The sequence below is a fragment of the Mastacembelus armatus genome, chromosome 5 (assembly GCF_900324485.2).
Source record: "Mastacembelus armatus chromosome 5, fMasArm1.2, whole genome shotgun sequence".
Lineage (NCBI taxonomy): Eukaryota > Metazoa > Chordata > Actinopteri > Synbranchiformes > Mastacembelidae > Mastacembelus > Mastacembelus armatus.
The window spans coordinates 15,760,814-15,776,912 of NC_046637.1; the positions used below are offsets into that span (position 1 = coordinate 15,760,814).

The 16,099-nt window shown below is 41.1% G+C and overlaps 2 protein-coding genes across 5 annotated transcripts; both read right to left on the reverse strand.

The window, feature by feature from the left end:
* Positions 1-2,436: 2,436 nt before the first annotated feature.
* LOC113130624 (zinc finger protein with KRAB and SCAN domains 1-like) lies at positions 2,437-5,109 on the reverse strand. The gene is made up of 2 exons (XM_026307401.1): positions 4,812-5,109; positions 2,437-3,364 (listed from the first exon to the last, which is right to left on the reverse strand). Exons 1-2 carry the CDS (start codon positions 4,996-4,998, stop codon positions 2,559-2,561), a joined length of 993 nt encoding a protein of 330 aa, XP_026163186.1. The 5' UTR covers positions 4,999-5,109; the 3' UTR covers positions 2,437-2,558.
* Positions 5,110-5,961: 852 nt separating this feature from the next.
* zc3h11a (zinc finger CCCH-type containing 11A) lies at positions 5,962-15,640 on the reverse strand. Of its 4 annotated transcripts, none has more exons than XM_026306355.2 (17): positions 15,547-15,640; positions 13,918-13,991; positions 12,882-13,029; positions 12,649-12,768; positions 11,518-11,641; positions 11,228-11,410; positions 11,047-11,112; positions 10,742-10,915; positions 10,427-10,504; positions 10,215-10,310; positions 9,944-10,006; positions 9,307-9,822; positions 9,119-9,192; positions 8,502-9,039; positions 8,080-8,252; positions 7,647-7,849; positions 5,962-7,267 (listed from the first exon to the last, which is right to left on the reverse strand). In XM_026306355.2, the coding sequence occupies exons 3-17, from the start codon at positions 12,933-12,935 to the stop codon at positions 7,048-7,050; spliced, it is 2,682 nt and encodes an 893-aa protein (XP_026162140.1). In that variant the 5' UTR covers positions 12,936-13,029; positions 13,918-13,991; positions 15,547-15,640; the 3' UTR covers positions 5,962-7,047. The 4 variants fall into 4 exon arrangements, with proteins under 4 accessions (XP_026162140.1, XP_026162141.1, XP_026162139.1 ...); XM_026306356.2 differs by having other exon boundaries at positions 13,918-14,002; positions 15,547-15,618; XM_026306354.2 differs by lacking the exon at positions 15,547-15,640 and having other exon boundaries at positions 9,119-9,189; positions 13,918-15,112.
* Positions 15,641-16,099: the final 459 nt, after the last annotated feature.

Below are 16,099 nucleotides of genomic sequence, written 5' to 3' on the forward strand. Positions count from 1 at the left end.
GAGTCATATACTGTTGGAAAGGCCTCATCATTGGCTACAAGATGCGTCGGTCATCATTGACGAACAATGCAAATGGCTGATTCTACTGTCAATCGAAGTTAGTCTATGCCCCCTGACTGGGATTCTATTGGTTTTAGGGTAGTTACGCTGTGAAACGTAACAAACAAGTTTGATTGAGGCCTTATGTGATTCACAGAACTTTGCTATGTCAAACTTTGAATAAACAGCAAAATCAACCGTAAAACAAAGCGGATTACAGCTTTTCATGAGGAGGACGATGGTTTTATGGATTTACTGTATAATATTATGTCTTTTGGACTAAAACATGGGTGCACTTTGTTCTATGGATTCTAACGAACAAAACGATATGCGACACTCGATGTTTGAGTATATGTATGAAGTAACATGACAGAAAGGTATGAACCAGCGTACTGTACTGTATTTGTACTGTTGTTAAATATTAAGAAACTGTAGTCGCTGTGATTATTCAATCTTAAATTGCTTTATACCATTTGACTCGTGAGACTTTAAGGTTTTAAACTACATTATACAGTGTATAAGTATACAGTGTATACAGTGTATATGTCATGTTACATTATACAGTGTTTAATTTAGTTTAAAACCTTTTAGGTGCCCGAGGACTGGATCCGGTCCCAAAGTTAGTCCAAAGTATGTCCAGATATTTAACCAAAGATCGTCGGATAAATTTGAATACAGTCTAACAAATTTTATATCTAATAAAACATAGGTCACTAACAGGCGGACCGCGGTCCGGGTGCGGACCCAGAAGCCGCCCTATACGGACCCGGACCTACAGCCAAAACAGAAGATTGTGATTTAAAACCTAACGGGGCGCTTTTATTTCCACCGGCGCAGCTTTTTTACTTTACAGTAGTGGAAACGCACAGACCAATTGCATGCGAGTTGAGCCATTCCACGTGATACCACTCAGCCAATCAAGTCTGTGCATCCCAGGCGGTAAACATTACAGTGTAAACAGCGCTAGAGGCAAGTTACACATGAAATGAAAAGACAGTACAAAGAAAAAGAAAGAGAGCGATAAATGTAGAAAACAAAGGGAGAGAAACTGTAAAGTGAGACGGAGAAAGAGAGAGAACTTAGTTAATGAGAGAACATTATACATACCTACAGCCATACAGATATGTTCAGTTGTGTGTTACATGACAATAAATATTGTCAGAAAGTTTTTGAATTGTACTGAATTCATTTGATTTGACAGTCAGATATTGATTACATGCAGATGTTGATAAAAATACTAGGCTACTTAAATACATATCACACTAGCTAGTTAGACATTATGATCTTCCGGACCTTTGCTTCAAGAAATTTTCTCTCACTGGACCTCTTTAAATTTTAGTTAAATACCCCTGCAGTATATCATGGCTTAGGCGATTAAGGTAGATGGAAATCATTTTGCATTTTTAACTAGGCTGCAGAAGGCACTGGGAGACAAATGCACGCTCACACATGCGTTATGAGTTACATTACAGACCCGAACCAGCTGAGAGAGTTACACTGACTTGTAGCAAGATTTGATTGGCATACCAACAAACCAACGAACGGCCAGAGAGCGGCCCAGTGGCTACAGCCAGAGGCGCATTCACCAAACGTAAACGAACGCAATAGCAGGAGGTGGCCAATAAAGCGATGCAAAGAGTAGGGTAATAAATAAATATAACTGCAGGCAAAACACACAGACGTTTGTAAATTTTTAACATTAGCCAAATGATGTGCACAATATAAACAAGAACAGCAGTCTGTCATTCCACATTTTTAGGGAGGAATTTTTGGGAAGGCTTAGCAAGGCTTCCCAAGCCTATGCCACCAGCCGCCCCTGGTGTTTCCCCAGAACTCCATGTGCTACATATAACAACATTAGACAGCACAAGACTAATACTGTACAAAACTGTACAAAAGGAACACAAGACTACACTATTCATAAGATCCCAGACAAAACTACAACTGTGCAAAAGTTCAGACCCATGTGTAGTTATCAGTACAAAAGGTTAATAAAGTGGAGCTACAAGTGAATTCTTTATCAAGGGAGGGAACAGAACCCAGTAATGGACTGGTGACCTGTCCAGGGTGTACCCTCCCTTTCACCCAAAGAGAGCTGGGATAGCTACAGTGGATCCCCATGACCCTAAATGGGAATAAGCAGGTACATATAATGGATAGATGGGAACAGAGTGAGGGCTTTTTGTTCATGTCAGTTTGAGCACCTGCAGTTGCAAGGTATCCAATTTTCCTCATTTCCACAGAACCCACAAATGACATTCATTATCTCTCTGCTCATATGGCTTGCCTTGCTGTAGCTATACACATCTGTGTATCTATCTTAGCTATGAAACTGTCAGGCAATTTGAGAGTGTCCAATACAATCACTGGACTAGACAGCTTTATATACCAGACTTTATTGCTAGATAGTAAGACACACAATCAAACACCAAAAATGTACACTGTCAAAGCCTGCAAGTTGGCTGTTGAAGCATGTTAACGTTTACAGGTTTGTTTCCTGTTATTCAGAAGGCTTTGATTCACTTGGTGTGTGGTGCTCGGCTCCAGCTGGCCCTCTCCCTGGTGTGGAGCCTGAAGTGCGTGTTGAGGTGTGCTGACTGGTTGAAACATTTCCCACAGACATGGCAGCGGAAGGGTTTCTCTCCAGTGTGGATGCGGTGGTGCCTCTTCAGCATGCTGACTGTGGTGAAGCTCTTGCGACACACCGCACAGCTGTACGGCTTCTCCTTCGTGTGCCAGCGCATGTGGACCTCCAGCTGGCAGGCGAAGCTGAAGCCCTTCCCGCACTCTTTACAGCTGTGCCACTTCTGTATGCTCTGGCTAGGGTGAGAGGAGCGGGGAGGAGGCGGTTTCAGAGGCCTCACATACTTGATCTGCTGTATATATGTTCCCTGTTTTCCATTTGAGCGAAGTTGCCCTTTCTTCTGTGGTTCTATTTTTGGAGTCCTGAGACTCTTTTCATTACTGGCACAAGAATCACTCTGAGTCACTCTGCGTTTTGAATGATCAACTGGTGAGGATGATAAACTGTTGATTGGCTGCTGTTTTCTGGCATCCTCTCTTTCACTCTTCAATTTAATCTCCTGTGATGTTAGAGGAGCTGGAGAGACACTCTGTCTGCTGCACACAGTCCTGGCTGTTGGAGGATGGGGTCTCTGTAGTGGCTCAGTATGACTACAATTTCCTTCCTCTGAGTCTCTTGCTTCATCTGTTTGAATGGTTGTTACTTTCGGCTCTTCTTTAACCTGTTGCACTACGTCCACACTGCTTCTCCACTCAGACTGACACGGCTGGCTGTCTTCTTGGGGCTGGGCAGAGTGAGGTTCTAAAAAGTGAAAAATATCACAGTCATGCTAGTTACTGCATACCTTCTAGGGATGTCTCAGCCTTACCTGGAAGGTAAAGTTTTAAGATTCTTCTATTTATTCATAAGCACAATTCAAAAGCCTGATTTTTATCTTGCCCTGTCAAAAAGGCATTCTGCATGCATGTGACACCTTCGCTGTCTGATGAATTAATTGTTTCTACAATAAAATTTACACATACACCAATCAGCCATGATATAAAAACCAACTGTCTAACATTGTATAGGTCCCCCTAACCTCGACTAATGTTCTCTGGAATCTAACACCAACTCAGCAGCAGCAGTAAAAAAAAGCTGTGAGGGGAGCCTCCAAGAATTGTACTTTTTTCCCCACTACATCCAGACACTTGACCAGACTGAGATCTGGGGAATTTCAAAACCAGAGCAGCAATACCTGTTATGTTCTAAACTATTACAGTGTATAATGTTATGTTATAAACAATTCCTGAATAATGTTTGCAGTGTGGCAGGGCCCGGAGCCTGCTGAAAGAAGTCACTGCCATCAGGCAATACTGTTGAAATGAAGGGGTGGACTTGGTCTGCAAGAAAGTTTTGGTCTGTGGTACATGTCAAAGTAACATCCACATAATGCTAGATCCCAAACTTCCCTGCAAGTCCAGCAAACCTGCAGTTTGGGTTATGCTCTGACCCAGTTGTCAACATTTACAATTTAACATGTTTCTCAAAGTTTCTCTGATAAATCCCGGCCTAAAGAGAAGACCTGTAGGAAAGCCTGCATTGTAGCCATTGATGTTGTGATGATGTTTCTCAAAGTTTCTGATTCTTAAACTTATCCTTTCTTCCTTCTTCAGATAAATCCACCCTTCAAGGACTCATTGTTCACTTGCTGCCTAATATAGCCCACACAATGACAGGTACCATTGTTAAGATAATCAGTGTTCTTCACTTCACTTGCCTGTGGTTTTATGCTGTGGCTGAGTCATGTGTATATCTCACTTGTATGATCAACCAATGTCATTTTTACTTTGGGTGTTTTTCTAAACTACAGCTTCTTCTATTTTTAGTGACATTTTAATGTCTACCTCTGATGTTTGATGTTGAATACATGTGCTGTTACTATTGTTACTGTAGCTTATGTTGTCATTCACTAAAATAAATGAGATACATGACACAGCCATATGTTAGCCACAACATTGCTGCTGCTGCTACTATTACTACTACTACTACTACTACTACTACTACTACTAATGATAATAATGATAATAATAATAATAATAATAAACTGATATATTTTGAATGGGGTTTGGCGTGGAATTCAGTACACGATTGGAGCATATTTACTTTTTTGTTTTGTTTATACTTCATTTTTATTTACTTCATATACTTAACGTTATAGCTAAGTAATAAGCGCAGCAGGGCCCAACAGTCACCGGCTGCAGTGGCTCACCTGGCTGCAGCAGGAGCCGGCTGACGGCTACGTTGAGCAGCCGTCGGAGCCGCTCGTTCTCCTCCTTGGAGCGCAGAATTTCGCTCTGATACTCCACCACCGTGTCTTTCACGGCTCGGAAAATCTCCTCAGCGGCCGCGGTCAGCCTGTCGTTCAGAAACACGTTTAACAGCTCTAGTTTGGTCATGTTTTCTACGGCTGCTGTTTCCACACGAGAACGTCTTTCTGTTTACCTCCACCGACCGGAAAGCACAAGTACACCGGCCATGGATGACACCATCCCGGCGTGTGCACGATGCTGCTGTAGGGAGGGGTTCTGGAGGTTTGTCGCGCCACCTGCTGGGCGGAAGATTATACTTGCACTGCAGCTGTAATGTCATTGGTCTGTTGTAGGTTTATAGCGTCCTCTGCTGTGGAGGCAGAAATGAGCTTCATTTTCAGATCCCTCATTTGTTGATGAGCCCATGGTTGTTGAACGTTACCACAAAGTTTAAAGATAATGTATGAGCTCTGGGATTATTATCAGCTGACAACTCCCAATGACATGAGAGACAGTGACTGTTGAAACCATGTATTAACTTCAGATTAACTTTGAAGTACATAATTGCTCGGGAATCCCTCACCACGTACATGAACGTGCATGATAAAGGAATGTTTTAATGGACAGTATGAACAGAAGCAATCATCAAAGAAAATCTGTTTCAAAGCTCTTACTCTCTTTGTAATGTATATATTACTATATTATTATGTAATGTGTTAAGAAAATCTTGTACCAGGTAGTATTATTTAAGCGTGGCTTTGAAATAGCTTCTTTTCTAACATTTGCTGAACATTTTTTTGCGTTTGCTGTATTTGTTGGAACTGAGAGCTGTTCTTTAAACTTCATCATTCTGGATTTTGTTTGTGTTCATCTACATGATTTAGTCCACTGCATTTATGCCATGCTTGTGTCTGGAATGTAATTTTATTTACATAATTTTACATCACTATTGTTTTTGCATGAAATAAACTTGGTGTGATGTGTATTCAAACTTAAGTTAATAAATCAGCTAATGCTACTTCTAATTTTTTGTATGCACTGACAAATGATGTTGGTCCCCAAACCCAGCACAAAGTACTGCCTTAGTGTTATTTTTACATGATCTGTCAACTATTATTCTGGCTGGTCATTAAAAGTTTTATTTACACATAATTTGTACAAAGTCACTCTAAACAGTATGTTTGAGGGAAAAGGTCAGGACAGAACATGAAAAGAACAAGCTGTTCCTGACTCAGAGCACACCACTAAACTCATGCTAACACAAAAGAGAAAAAGTAACAACTAAAGGCAGCATTATCATATTGAAATACAGTGTTTGTCAAATACATACAGAACATATAAACATCAGAAAGAGTCCCTGAGGTGTTCTTTAAACAATGACCAGAGAGCACTTAGACGTTTACTGCAAACTAGGTGATTCAAAGTATGACCACTGGATAACGCAACTGGTTCATTTCAAACATTAGTAAACCAACTAAGGGACAATCATGAGCAGATTTGAGTGTAAAATCTGTAAACCACATATGTCTGATGGTTAAAACAAACTTGACATGACAGATGGATGTTGGAATATGCATTACAACCTCCTCTCAGATTCTCATCATTGCTGCTTTGTGGCAGGGTCACTATTAAAGTAAACTGATCCATTTAAATGTCATAATCTGGATGCTAGCTGATGGATAACAGTCTTGTCCACTCATTCATTTACAAACAAAAACACTAGTTGGAGGGAAGCCAGTTAAGTGCAGAAGTATTCATTTTTATATTCAGCTTGTTCCTCCCTTTGCATACACAGTACACAATGTAACTTCTCTCTGAAGTGACGCAATCTGCATTCCCAACATACCGTAATTCTGACCAATTCAAGACATTTTCAAAATCTCGCAGCATGGGAGCCTTTTTCATTTTCTCAGGACCTGGAAATGTGAACAGTGATCATAGCCCAACATGATAAAAATAAAACCTGGACCATAAGATGACCATATAGGCATGAAATGGGAAAGGATTCTGAGAGATGATGTTTGAAATATAAACAACAAATATAAACATAAAACATGTTCAACTTCAAAGAAAAATAGTCTTTAAACACTCCATAGAAGATATCAAGGGATGGTATTCACTGCTTGTAAATATAGTCACAAGACAAGGATGTGGGTAAGAAACAGGACACAGGGTTGATTGTGCTCAATGGAGCCCTCAGCTGTCAATCATCTCAGACAGTTCCTGCAGCAGGTCGTCCTCTCCGATGCCAGGGTCCATGTCTTCTCCCATATGGTCATCAGTGAACTCGCTGATCAGTTCCTCAAAGTCATCCACAGCCAAGTTGGAGGCAGCAGTGTTAGAGGTGGAGGTAGTGCGGGACACCCCTGCACTCAATCTCCGTGGCTTGGGTTGAGTGGAAGTCTTCAGGGCTAGCCTGACATGTACAAATTGATGTATTTCTTTAGTTATGAACAGTCAAAAAAACAGGCAAGGACTTTTGACATTTTTGCAACTATGAAATTACACTAAGGACTGTCCTCCCTTAAGAAGAAATGTTGCAGAAAACATTGGCCTTAAAACCCTATTAAATACTGATAGACAACATTTTTTTGTAAGAAAGGCTATTGGAACTCCTTCCAACTGAATCAGAAATTCACACTTTTCCTCCAAAGACAAATTAAATATATGACTTCATTTAACTTGGCCAGAAATTAATTTTGTCCGTGCCTACAGATCAGTGTCAAAAATCTAACACAACAAGAAGCCTGTGTTCTTGTTTAAGTGAAAGCTTAATTTTAAGTGTGGACATTTACCTCTGGGGGACCGTACAGGCCTCTCTGGGAGTAGCAAAACTGACGGTCAGCTCGTGTTCTTGTCGTGGACTCTGTCTAAACACAGGAACAGTCTGGAGGTCCTCTCTCTGAGGGCTGGAACTTGAGCCCGAGTCCAGCGGGGTGCTAGGACTATGGGGAACAGCAGAGGTCAGCTGCGCCTCTGCACTGGAAGATGGGAACAACTGACAGGAGAACGAAAAGTCAGTGAAGGTCAAAGACAGCACTACATTGTTTAGATTCTACATCCACCATTAGTGTTTTTTTACTTAAAATTATCTGTGAACTACAACAGTGTAAATCAACCCAACCCAACACTAGGATGTTGAATATAAAGATGAATAGTTTTCTAAAATGAGAGAAGTTCTTGGTACATGTTGTAGACAAAGAGACTCACAATATGTGTCCAACTTACTGGTTTGTCTGGGCATAGTGTCACCTGCAGTGGCTCCTCCAGCACTGTGGCGGCAGCATTCAGAGGTTTAACAGCAGCAACAGCGGATCGCTCTGCCACCCTCCTCTTTTGGCCTGGTTTCACCTGCACTGCAGGCTTCATGACAGATGGCTTCACATTCAGTTTGGGCCTCACTGAAAAGAAAGTTACATTTTAATTGATAGTGAAAATAATGAGTACTTCATCTTTACTGTGTTGAGGTTTTGTTAGACTTTCAAAGAAACCCTGTCTGAATCCTAGGCATATGCATACACATGACTAATCAGGTCCCTCTAAATCTCTGAAAACTAAAGGAAAACAGTATTTCTTGTCCTCTATGTCTAAGGTGGGTTGTCTTAGTACGTAGACTGAAATGTGGGCTGTCTCTGTTAGAAATTATGTACCTTTGGTGTCTGCAGTGTGGAGTGTTGCCTCTTCAGGGTCACTCTGAGCAGCTGCTTTGGCCTGCTTGGCGGGTGACGATGCAGTGGAGTTTCTCATCTTTTTGTCCGGGACCTCATTGGAGCAGCTGGCGCTCTGGGAATTGGACTCAATCTCCCTCTGCAATGAAGAGCTCTGCTTCACAGGGACTGAGGTCACAGCTGCAATTGCGGTTGTTGTACCAGAAGTTGTAGTGGTGTACAGAGGTGAAGAGGTCTTGGATTTGAGAGGGATCGGTTTACGAACAGGGAGCTTTTGTGTGGAGGAGGTAGTGTCAAGAATCAGAGTGGTGGAGGAAGGTGATGAAGAGCCTAGGGATGTAAAAGTGGTTTTAGCAGGAGAGTTCTTCTTCAGGGTTCCTTTAGCAGTGTGTTTGTGAGAAGACTCTGCTTCAGCTGAGGTTTTGGCCTGCTCCTCTATTTCCTGCTTGCGAAGGCGTTTCTCATGCATGATCTCCTCAAAGGTCTTCACCTTGACACTGTGACAGGTAGCAGAGTTGGTCTAGAAAGACGGAAAAGCTCATCATCTAAAGTTAACAAAAACAACCACAGCCAATACTGCAGTGCCTTCCTGGACATACCTCCAGAGAACCAGTGGGGGTATTCGATGGCTTCTCATTAACTTCAGCACTCTTTGCTGGTGTGATAATGCCTGCTGAGTTAAACAGAAAATTCATATCAAAAAGACATTCACAACAGTATAAAAGTATATGCAAACAATTCTGCATCCTTTTCTTGTCAAAACAGAAAACTGTATGTGATTTCTTACAGTGGGAAGCCAGTTTGTTGCGCAGCAGACGGGGCTTCATGGCACCATTCCCTTCAGTATTAGAGGTCCTCCTCTCGTCAGTTTCCAGGACCTGCTGAGACTGTATCCTTGCTGCCTTCTCCCTGCGAATCTCCTCCAGGGTCTTCACTCTAACTTCCCTCACATTTGAGGCGTCAAGAGCAGGCCCTGATGTGTCTGACTTTCCGTGTCCCTTGCCTGTTTTTTTCTCCACAGTGTGCTCAACCTTTGTAGGGCTTGGGTTCTGCTCCTCCTGCCTTTTCCTCTTGGAATTAGGGAGCTCTGAAAACATTTTGACTTGGTCAATGGAGTTGTCTCTGATAGTGATGGCTCGCTTGATACTCTTGGCTTTGGTAGTAGTTGTGTTGATCTCTGGAGTCACAGCTGAAGGGTCATTATCCTGGCTCTGAGACTTTGCTGCCTTCTCCTGCCTGATCTCCTCCAGAGTTTTAATGCGGATCTGCTCAGTAGCTGTCTTTGACTCTGTGTTGGTCGTAGCTGATGGCAAAGTGGGCCAACAATGTTTTACCGAATTCTGTATATGTTTAATCTAAATATACTTTATTAATCTTGACAGACAAAATAACAGCAAATGTCAATGTATCCCTGATATTCTTACCTGTTTCAGTGGATGTCACAAGACCATCAGACAGACCAAGTCTTTCCCTAATAGTCTTTAAAGCTAAAGAAACATGAGAAAGCAAATTTCATTCTAGATTAAGTTATAGGCTACATCAAAACACAACCCATTTATGTACACATTTCAGTCACAACATTGCATGCCCTACCTGAAGATACAACACACGTTGTCAGCATGATTGAGTAGAAGGCTCCATAGGTGGTGTTCAGACTATACTTCTAAACTAGTTTTGATGTTTCATAATACTCACCTTTTTGGGGGGGCATCAATGGATTTTCCTCATCTACAAATCTGCCGAGACGATCTGCCAGATTCCTTTTCAGTGGGACACCTCCACTTTTTACATCTATAGCAAAGATAAGTCATGAGTTTCTGTACTAGACGTTTTGTTACCGTTAGAAACATTTTATCTTTTCATAATATTTCAATTTATGTTGAGGTTTAACAAAAGTACAAACACACCAGTGTTAACCATCCTCTTTCCAAGCCTTTCTGCCACAGTGCTTCTTGGTCTCCCAGTTTCTTCTAAGAAAAGTGGACCTAGGTTAAAAGAGGGGCCAAGTACTGGTAAGAACATGATAATAATGTTACTTACTTCAGGACAAAAAGCAGTGTTGAGTATCAACAACTCCTGAAACCCCAAATCCCAAAGTATCATCAGTGCAACAGATATAATGTGAAATTTGCAAAAATAGAATCTGGAAAGAATGTTATAGAGTTCCACATCCAACTCCCTAAAATTCTGCCATATTCTGTCATATGCTCCAGCATTTTTACCATCTGTGGCCTCATAGACATCTGGTTGAAAAAATGACTGGATGTTTTCTTTCTCTCCATTGGCTGAGGTGTCAGCACTCTGGATAGGGTAACCAGCTCTCTTCATGCTGGCCTTTAGTGCCTTTCTCAGTCGGATCTCCTCAAGTGTGCTCACTCCAAAGTTCAGCGAGTCATCTGTTGATTCACAACATAATCCCATCAAAAACTACAATCTTTCCATACTGCGTGAGTGTGATTGGAAGTACCGCATTTGCGGCCACAGTTTATAACAAACTTTACATCTAAAGTTCTGACTCCAGACTCACCTGATTGAGGAATCTTTCTAGGAGAAGGGCCGACCTTGCCGTCCTCTCCCTCCTCAGAGAACTGGTCTGAAAACATAAAGACACAAGTGGTAAAAAGCATGGATGTTCAAACAAAAGAGCCACAAAAAGAAAGAAAGGCTAAAGAGATAATGAAACAATTCTCAGATAAACTTCAGCTCACCATCTTCATCCTCATCATCATCCGCTGGATTAATAACCACTGGTGGATGGGTGGGGCTTGGGACTGGCTCCTGAGTTTCTGTCTTTATGACCCCTCGGAGCTGGGGATTGGCTGTAGTTGGGAGAAGGGCAGGTGGTGGAGGAGCTGGTTCCTCATATGCCTGCTCGTTACTCTTGCTCAGACCTAAGAGAATTACAGCAATTGTCAGACTCTTTCACAAGTGGATGTTAAATTGTCTAAATAAACTCTGCATTTCAATTTTCAACATGTTTGTGAAAAGGTCCACTCACTCCTATCAGGTGGGATGAAGACACCATCAACATAGCGGGGCTTTTCATGGAAGAATGCACAGTGTGGCTTCTGGCAGCCAGCTGGCTGGTTCTCCCAATAACAAGGTATCTCCTTTCGGTTTTTCTGTTTTGATAAGCATCATGTTACAGCATGCACGTAGAGACGGGCTGGTCATGTTTCAATCACATAAAAGCTACCCCAATGCATGCTACAGGACAACAAAACTCAAAATTTAAAATGTAGTATGTGACTAAACAGAAAAGACTGAAGTCTGCACGTGGTTCACAGGTTTGACTTTGGGCTGCAGTGATGTGGTTATTTCTAAAATGTTTTGGAGAAACAACCAGTGTTTCAATCAGCAATCACTTAGATGAACTAAGTGATTATACCTCTGCTACGAAAATGTTTTGACATGAGTATATGGTACTCTCAATCACAAAGGAGGCTTACCAACAATCAGAAATTTGAGAAACTTGCAGTACTTGAACCCCTGGCTCAACTTTACCTTTGCTGTTTTTCCATTACAGTTTTAGCAATACCCGGCTCTACTCTATTCGACTTGACTCTGGTCATTTTCCATTACAATTGAGTACCACTTCAATTTGGGCAGGGCCATCATAGCACGGCGGTGCGAAACTGCTGTGATGCCACCAAGCACAGAAATGTCCCCACATCCTTGCAGGACCACGGTGTTGCTTTGCAAGTAGTGCCTTGGTAAAGACTATAAATTGGAAAATCAAACAGTCGCTGTTGTTGGTTTTTAAAAATAATGGGCTTGATTCTTGTGTTGGATGCAGTCAGACTCCTCATGACTCATGACTCCTCTAGTGATGTCTCTCCCTTCCAATCAGTGGCCCACAGTGTGTTGACATCACATTTTAGTATCAGATTGGCCTGCTTGGAACTTCGACCAAGGAGATACTTAAAAAGTACCTGCTACCAGGTACTATCCCTTAATGGAAAACCAAAAATACTGAGTTGAGTTGAGTCAAGTAGTGCTAGTGAAAAAGCGCCATTTTTCTACCCTTTGGTAATGGCCATTTAAGACACACTTAGCCTTGAGAGGGCAAAGCTTAAAGGAGTTTTTGGAGCCTTCTTGGTTTTAAAATTAATGTTTTGACTCTGCTTACTGTGATCTCCATGTGGCGAAACTTGCAGACAGCACGAAAGCAGCGTCCTTCCTGCCAGAGGTTGCAGACAGTCTCATTTCCCATAGCTGCTTCACAGTGTCTGAAGGGGCAACTGTCTCCCTGGAGGATTAATGAAATGCATTAAGAATATACTCGTCCTTCTAGTTACCAGTCACTTTCCAACTGGACACATTATGGATGCATGTGTAATTTTGTGCTCAAACTTTGCTTACTTTAGTGCAGGTAGAATAGTAAAAGAAGTAGCAGTCATCTCCATGGTTAGTCATGGTAATGCTGGTATGAGTCTTGAGTGGTGGAGGTGGTGCAGTTTTAAACTTTAAACCCAGCAGGTGGTTCTCTTCAGGACCAACAGGACTCTCCCTGACAACACAGACCACACCAGCACATCGGAAAGTGAAACCCTAGTCCATCAGCTATGAACATATTAATACATGTAAAGCTAATACCAATAAGCATGTGTAGTTTTTTGTTTATTGTTAAAATAAGCAAAACTGTTCCAACATAAACATTTGGAATTTTTGCAGGAATCAAGTACAATTTCAGTTACAACAACAGAAAGATAAAAACTGGTTTTATGTGCTTTGTCATCTGATAAAAACAAACGTGGAAAATTTCAGTTTACAAAAGACATATACAGAAAAGAATGAGCTCATGAAATGCAGAACTATGGCTGGGGTTAGAACTGTTTAAAGGTAGCAATCTTCTTCAGAATTAAATGTTGTGCAAACTTGAACTACAATCACCAATGGTGCTGTGGAAAAATGTTCCAAGATCTGTTTGATGACATAGCACAAGACTGACAGACTTGTAAAACACTAATGGCATCCCAAAAGCATTGTTCTTTGGCAAGCATTTGCCTGAACTTGTATTTGGAGGAGCAAAGCTACTGATGAATGAATCAGATATTGTTTTGATAACTTTAAGTAAAGTACTTCTACGCCAGTCCTTGCTTTCAAAGTCCCTGCATGCAAATTGTACAAACCTCTACAATTCTAAATAGCTTAAGAATTACATGTTTCAGAAAAAATAGCTGAAATAAAGAGATGTAACAAGGCATAAGCAAATAAATTAGGAAATCATGTTCTCATTATGTGAACTACTAACCAATCAGTCATGGTATTTTTCTGGGAATCAACTTTCAGAAATAGCAATTCAGAAGACCAGCAAGCCATCGCACACATATCCTGCTTTAAATGGCACATTTCATCTACACTACCAAGCAATATTTTAGAATAGTACCACTTTTACCTGAGGTGGCTGAGAAGCAGTCTCTCTCTCTTCAGCACACTGCTTGTAGGGTGTCTCCGTGGTGGTATGGACTCCTGAAGGAACACTTGATCCATGAGATAAGAAGAAAACAGGGTGGGTCGCCCAGAGACATTTGTCTTCCTATGACATCCCTTCTCTGTGACATCTTTATTTCCGCCAGACTGCTAAATATTACTGGTGGGGAATGCAACAGAGTCCTTTGGGATTTTCTTTTCCTCTCTTTTTTTTTAACACTCATTTTTATTAATTGGTGAAACTAATAAAATAACCATGAGGGAGGACACAAAGAGCCAGAAAACGAAAAAAATAGATGCAAAATCTCCTAAACTGATGTGGCAAAAAAAGGGGACAAACACAGGATGAAAAAAAAAATCCCCAGCTTCTTCTTGGGCTTGATGGCATTTGGCACACTTGGTAACATTTGGGTGAGCAGTAGAAAAAAATAGTCGGGATATTCAAGCTTCTAGAGACTTTCTGCTGTTGATTACCAAGGCTGACGAGAAAAAAAAAAATCTTCTGCATTTTCATGGGGCCAGGGGTTATCCATATCCAGGGATCCCCACAAAGGGCCAAGAGGATGGTTTAAACCTACAAAATCAATCAAAAACACTCTCCAGGGAACTGAAAATAGGTTATTAAGAGAGCGACAACTGTGCACAAATACAAAAGAAACCAGTTTGAGATGCTGAAATAGTTAAAACATCAATAGACAAATATGCTCCCAGTAATGACCCGAGGGCAAACTTATTTGGTTGTAATGGTGGTTCATATCAATAGAAACACTGTTAAGTCATATGTAAGTATTTAATCCAGAATAAAGAACCAACTTTACAAAATACCGGGAGTCCACACCAGTTTTGTGTTTACCTTGGATATGGGGGCCACTGCTCTAAGGTGACGACAAGATTGATGAACAAATAAGCCTTCCATCTCATAGACATGGGGAAATGCAGTCTCAAGTAACAAAATCACACTTACGCTGAAATAACGGCGTAAAAAATGGGTGAAAGTTACTAAGTTAACTTGTCTTTTTCTCGTGGAAGCTACCAGGTAAAAATAATCTACTTTTCCTAACATTAGCAGATAGAATGTGTTATAGGTCACCTGATTCCTATGGTTCAAGATATGTGATATATCATAAACGTTCATAAACTAAGACAAAAAACAACCACATACTTACTTAGCTAGCGACCCTCAAAGATGACGGAAAGACATTGCGTGGCCAACATTAGAAATACTTCAGCTTGATAACATTAGCAAGACAACGACGTGAGCTGGGATTTTTGGTTAACCTCAATACCTAACGTCCTTAGTTACTCGTGCCAGCCAACCAATTCAACATTGCATATATCACTATATATAGCATTTGCATAATTTTCTCACTTGGTTTAGAGCTATGTAACCGTAGTTTCACGTCAAACTAAATAACAGAGGCCTACCGACACCACCGATTTCTCGCTACTTCTCGTTAGCGTCAGATAAGCTAGCCTACACACTGTTCAGACGGCTCTTTTCTGTAATACCGCAATTACGCTATTCATTTAATTACTTTAACACTAAAATGTAACACCCAAATATTATGTAAGTAAAGTATACAGTGTTAATTACCAGTTTCAGATTTTAAAAGAATACAAAAGTTGTGTAATGTAGAAAAACCCCGTCCGGATCGTTCACTGCCGCAGCCGCACTCACACTAAAGCAAAATGGCGGCAGCAGGATAAAAATCTGCGGGGGTGGGCAACCCTGTGTGCTGCGTTCAAGGACAGTGTGAAGGTAGTAAATTTGAGCGCTACGTTCCCGGTGACGCTCTATTCCCATGATATGCCCACCCTAATTACTACATCTCCACCTCAATTCAGATGGAAGTATTGTATCTTATACGTCGACCCACAACAAAACGATACAAACCCATTATTGTATTAACACTAATAATATAATAGCCTAATATACACTTTTGTCCTTTTTCACACTGTGTGCTTTTAGTTTGCCTACAGTACATCTTGGGGTTGGATGCAAGACTATATGAATACTTCGTTTTGTTGTGTTAGTATCTGCTGGTTCAATGAAACATTGGTGGAATGCAACTGGCACATTTTCTGAAATACAGTCATTATTAATTTGAGCTTTTCTTGACTCTTTCCTTTTCATGGAACCTATTTAT

Excerpts from the sequence above, each read along its gene's own strand:
- LOC113130624 (XM_026307401.1), bottom strand. The coding sequence starts at position 4,998 with ATGACCAAACTAGAGCTGTTAAACGTGTTTCTGAACGACAGGCTGACC. Across the intron at positions 3,365-4,811 it reads CCGGCTCCTGCTGCAGCCAG|AACCTCACTCTGCCCAGCCC; the intron begins GTGAGCCACTGC and ends TTCACTTTTTAG.
- zc3h11a (XM_026306353.2), bottom strand. The coding sequence starts at position 14,012 with ATGGATCAAGTGTTCCTTCAGGAGTCCATACCACCACGGAGACACCCT. Across the intron at positions 13,030-13,917 it reads CTGCTTCTCAGCCACCTCAG|GGAGAGTCCTGTTGGTCCTG; the intron begins GTAAAAGTGGTA and ends CTGTGTTGTCAG. Across the intron at positions 9,040-9,118 it reads CCCCCACTGGTTCTCTGGAG|ACCAACTCTGCTACCTGTCA; the intron begins GTATGTCCAGGA and ends CCGTCTTTCTAG.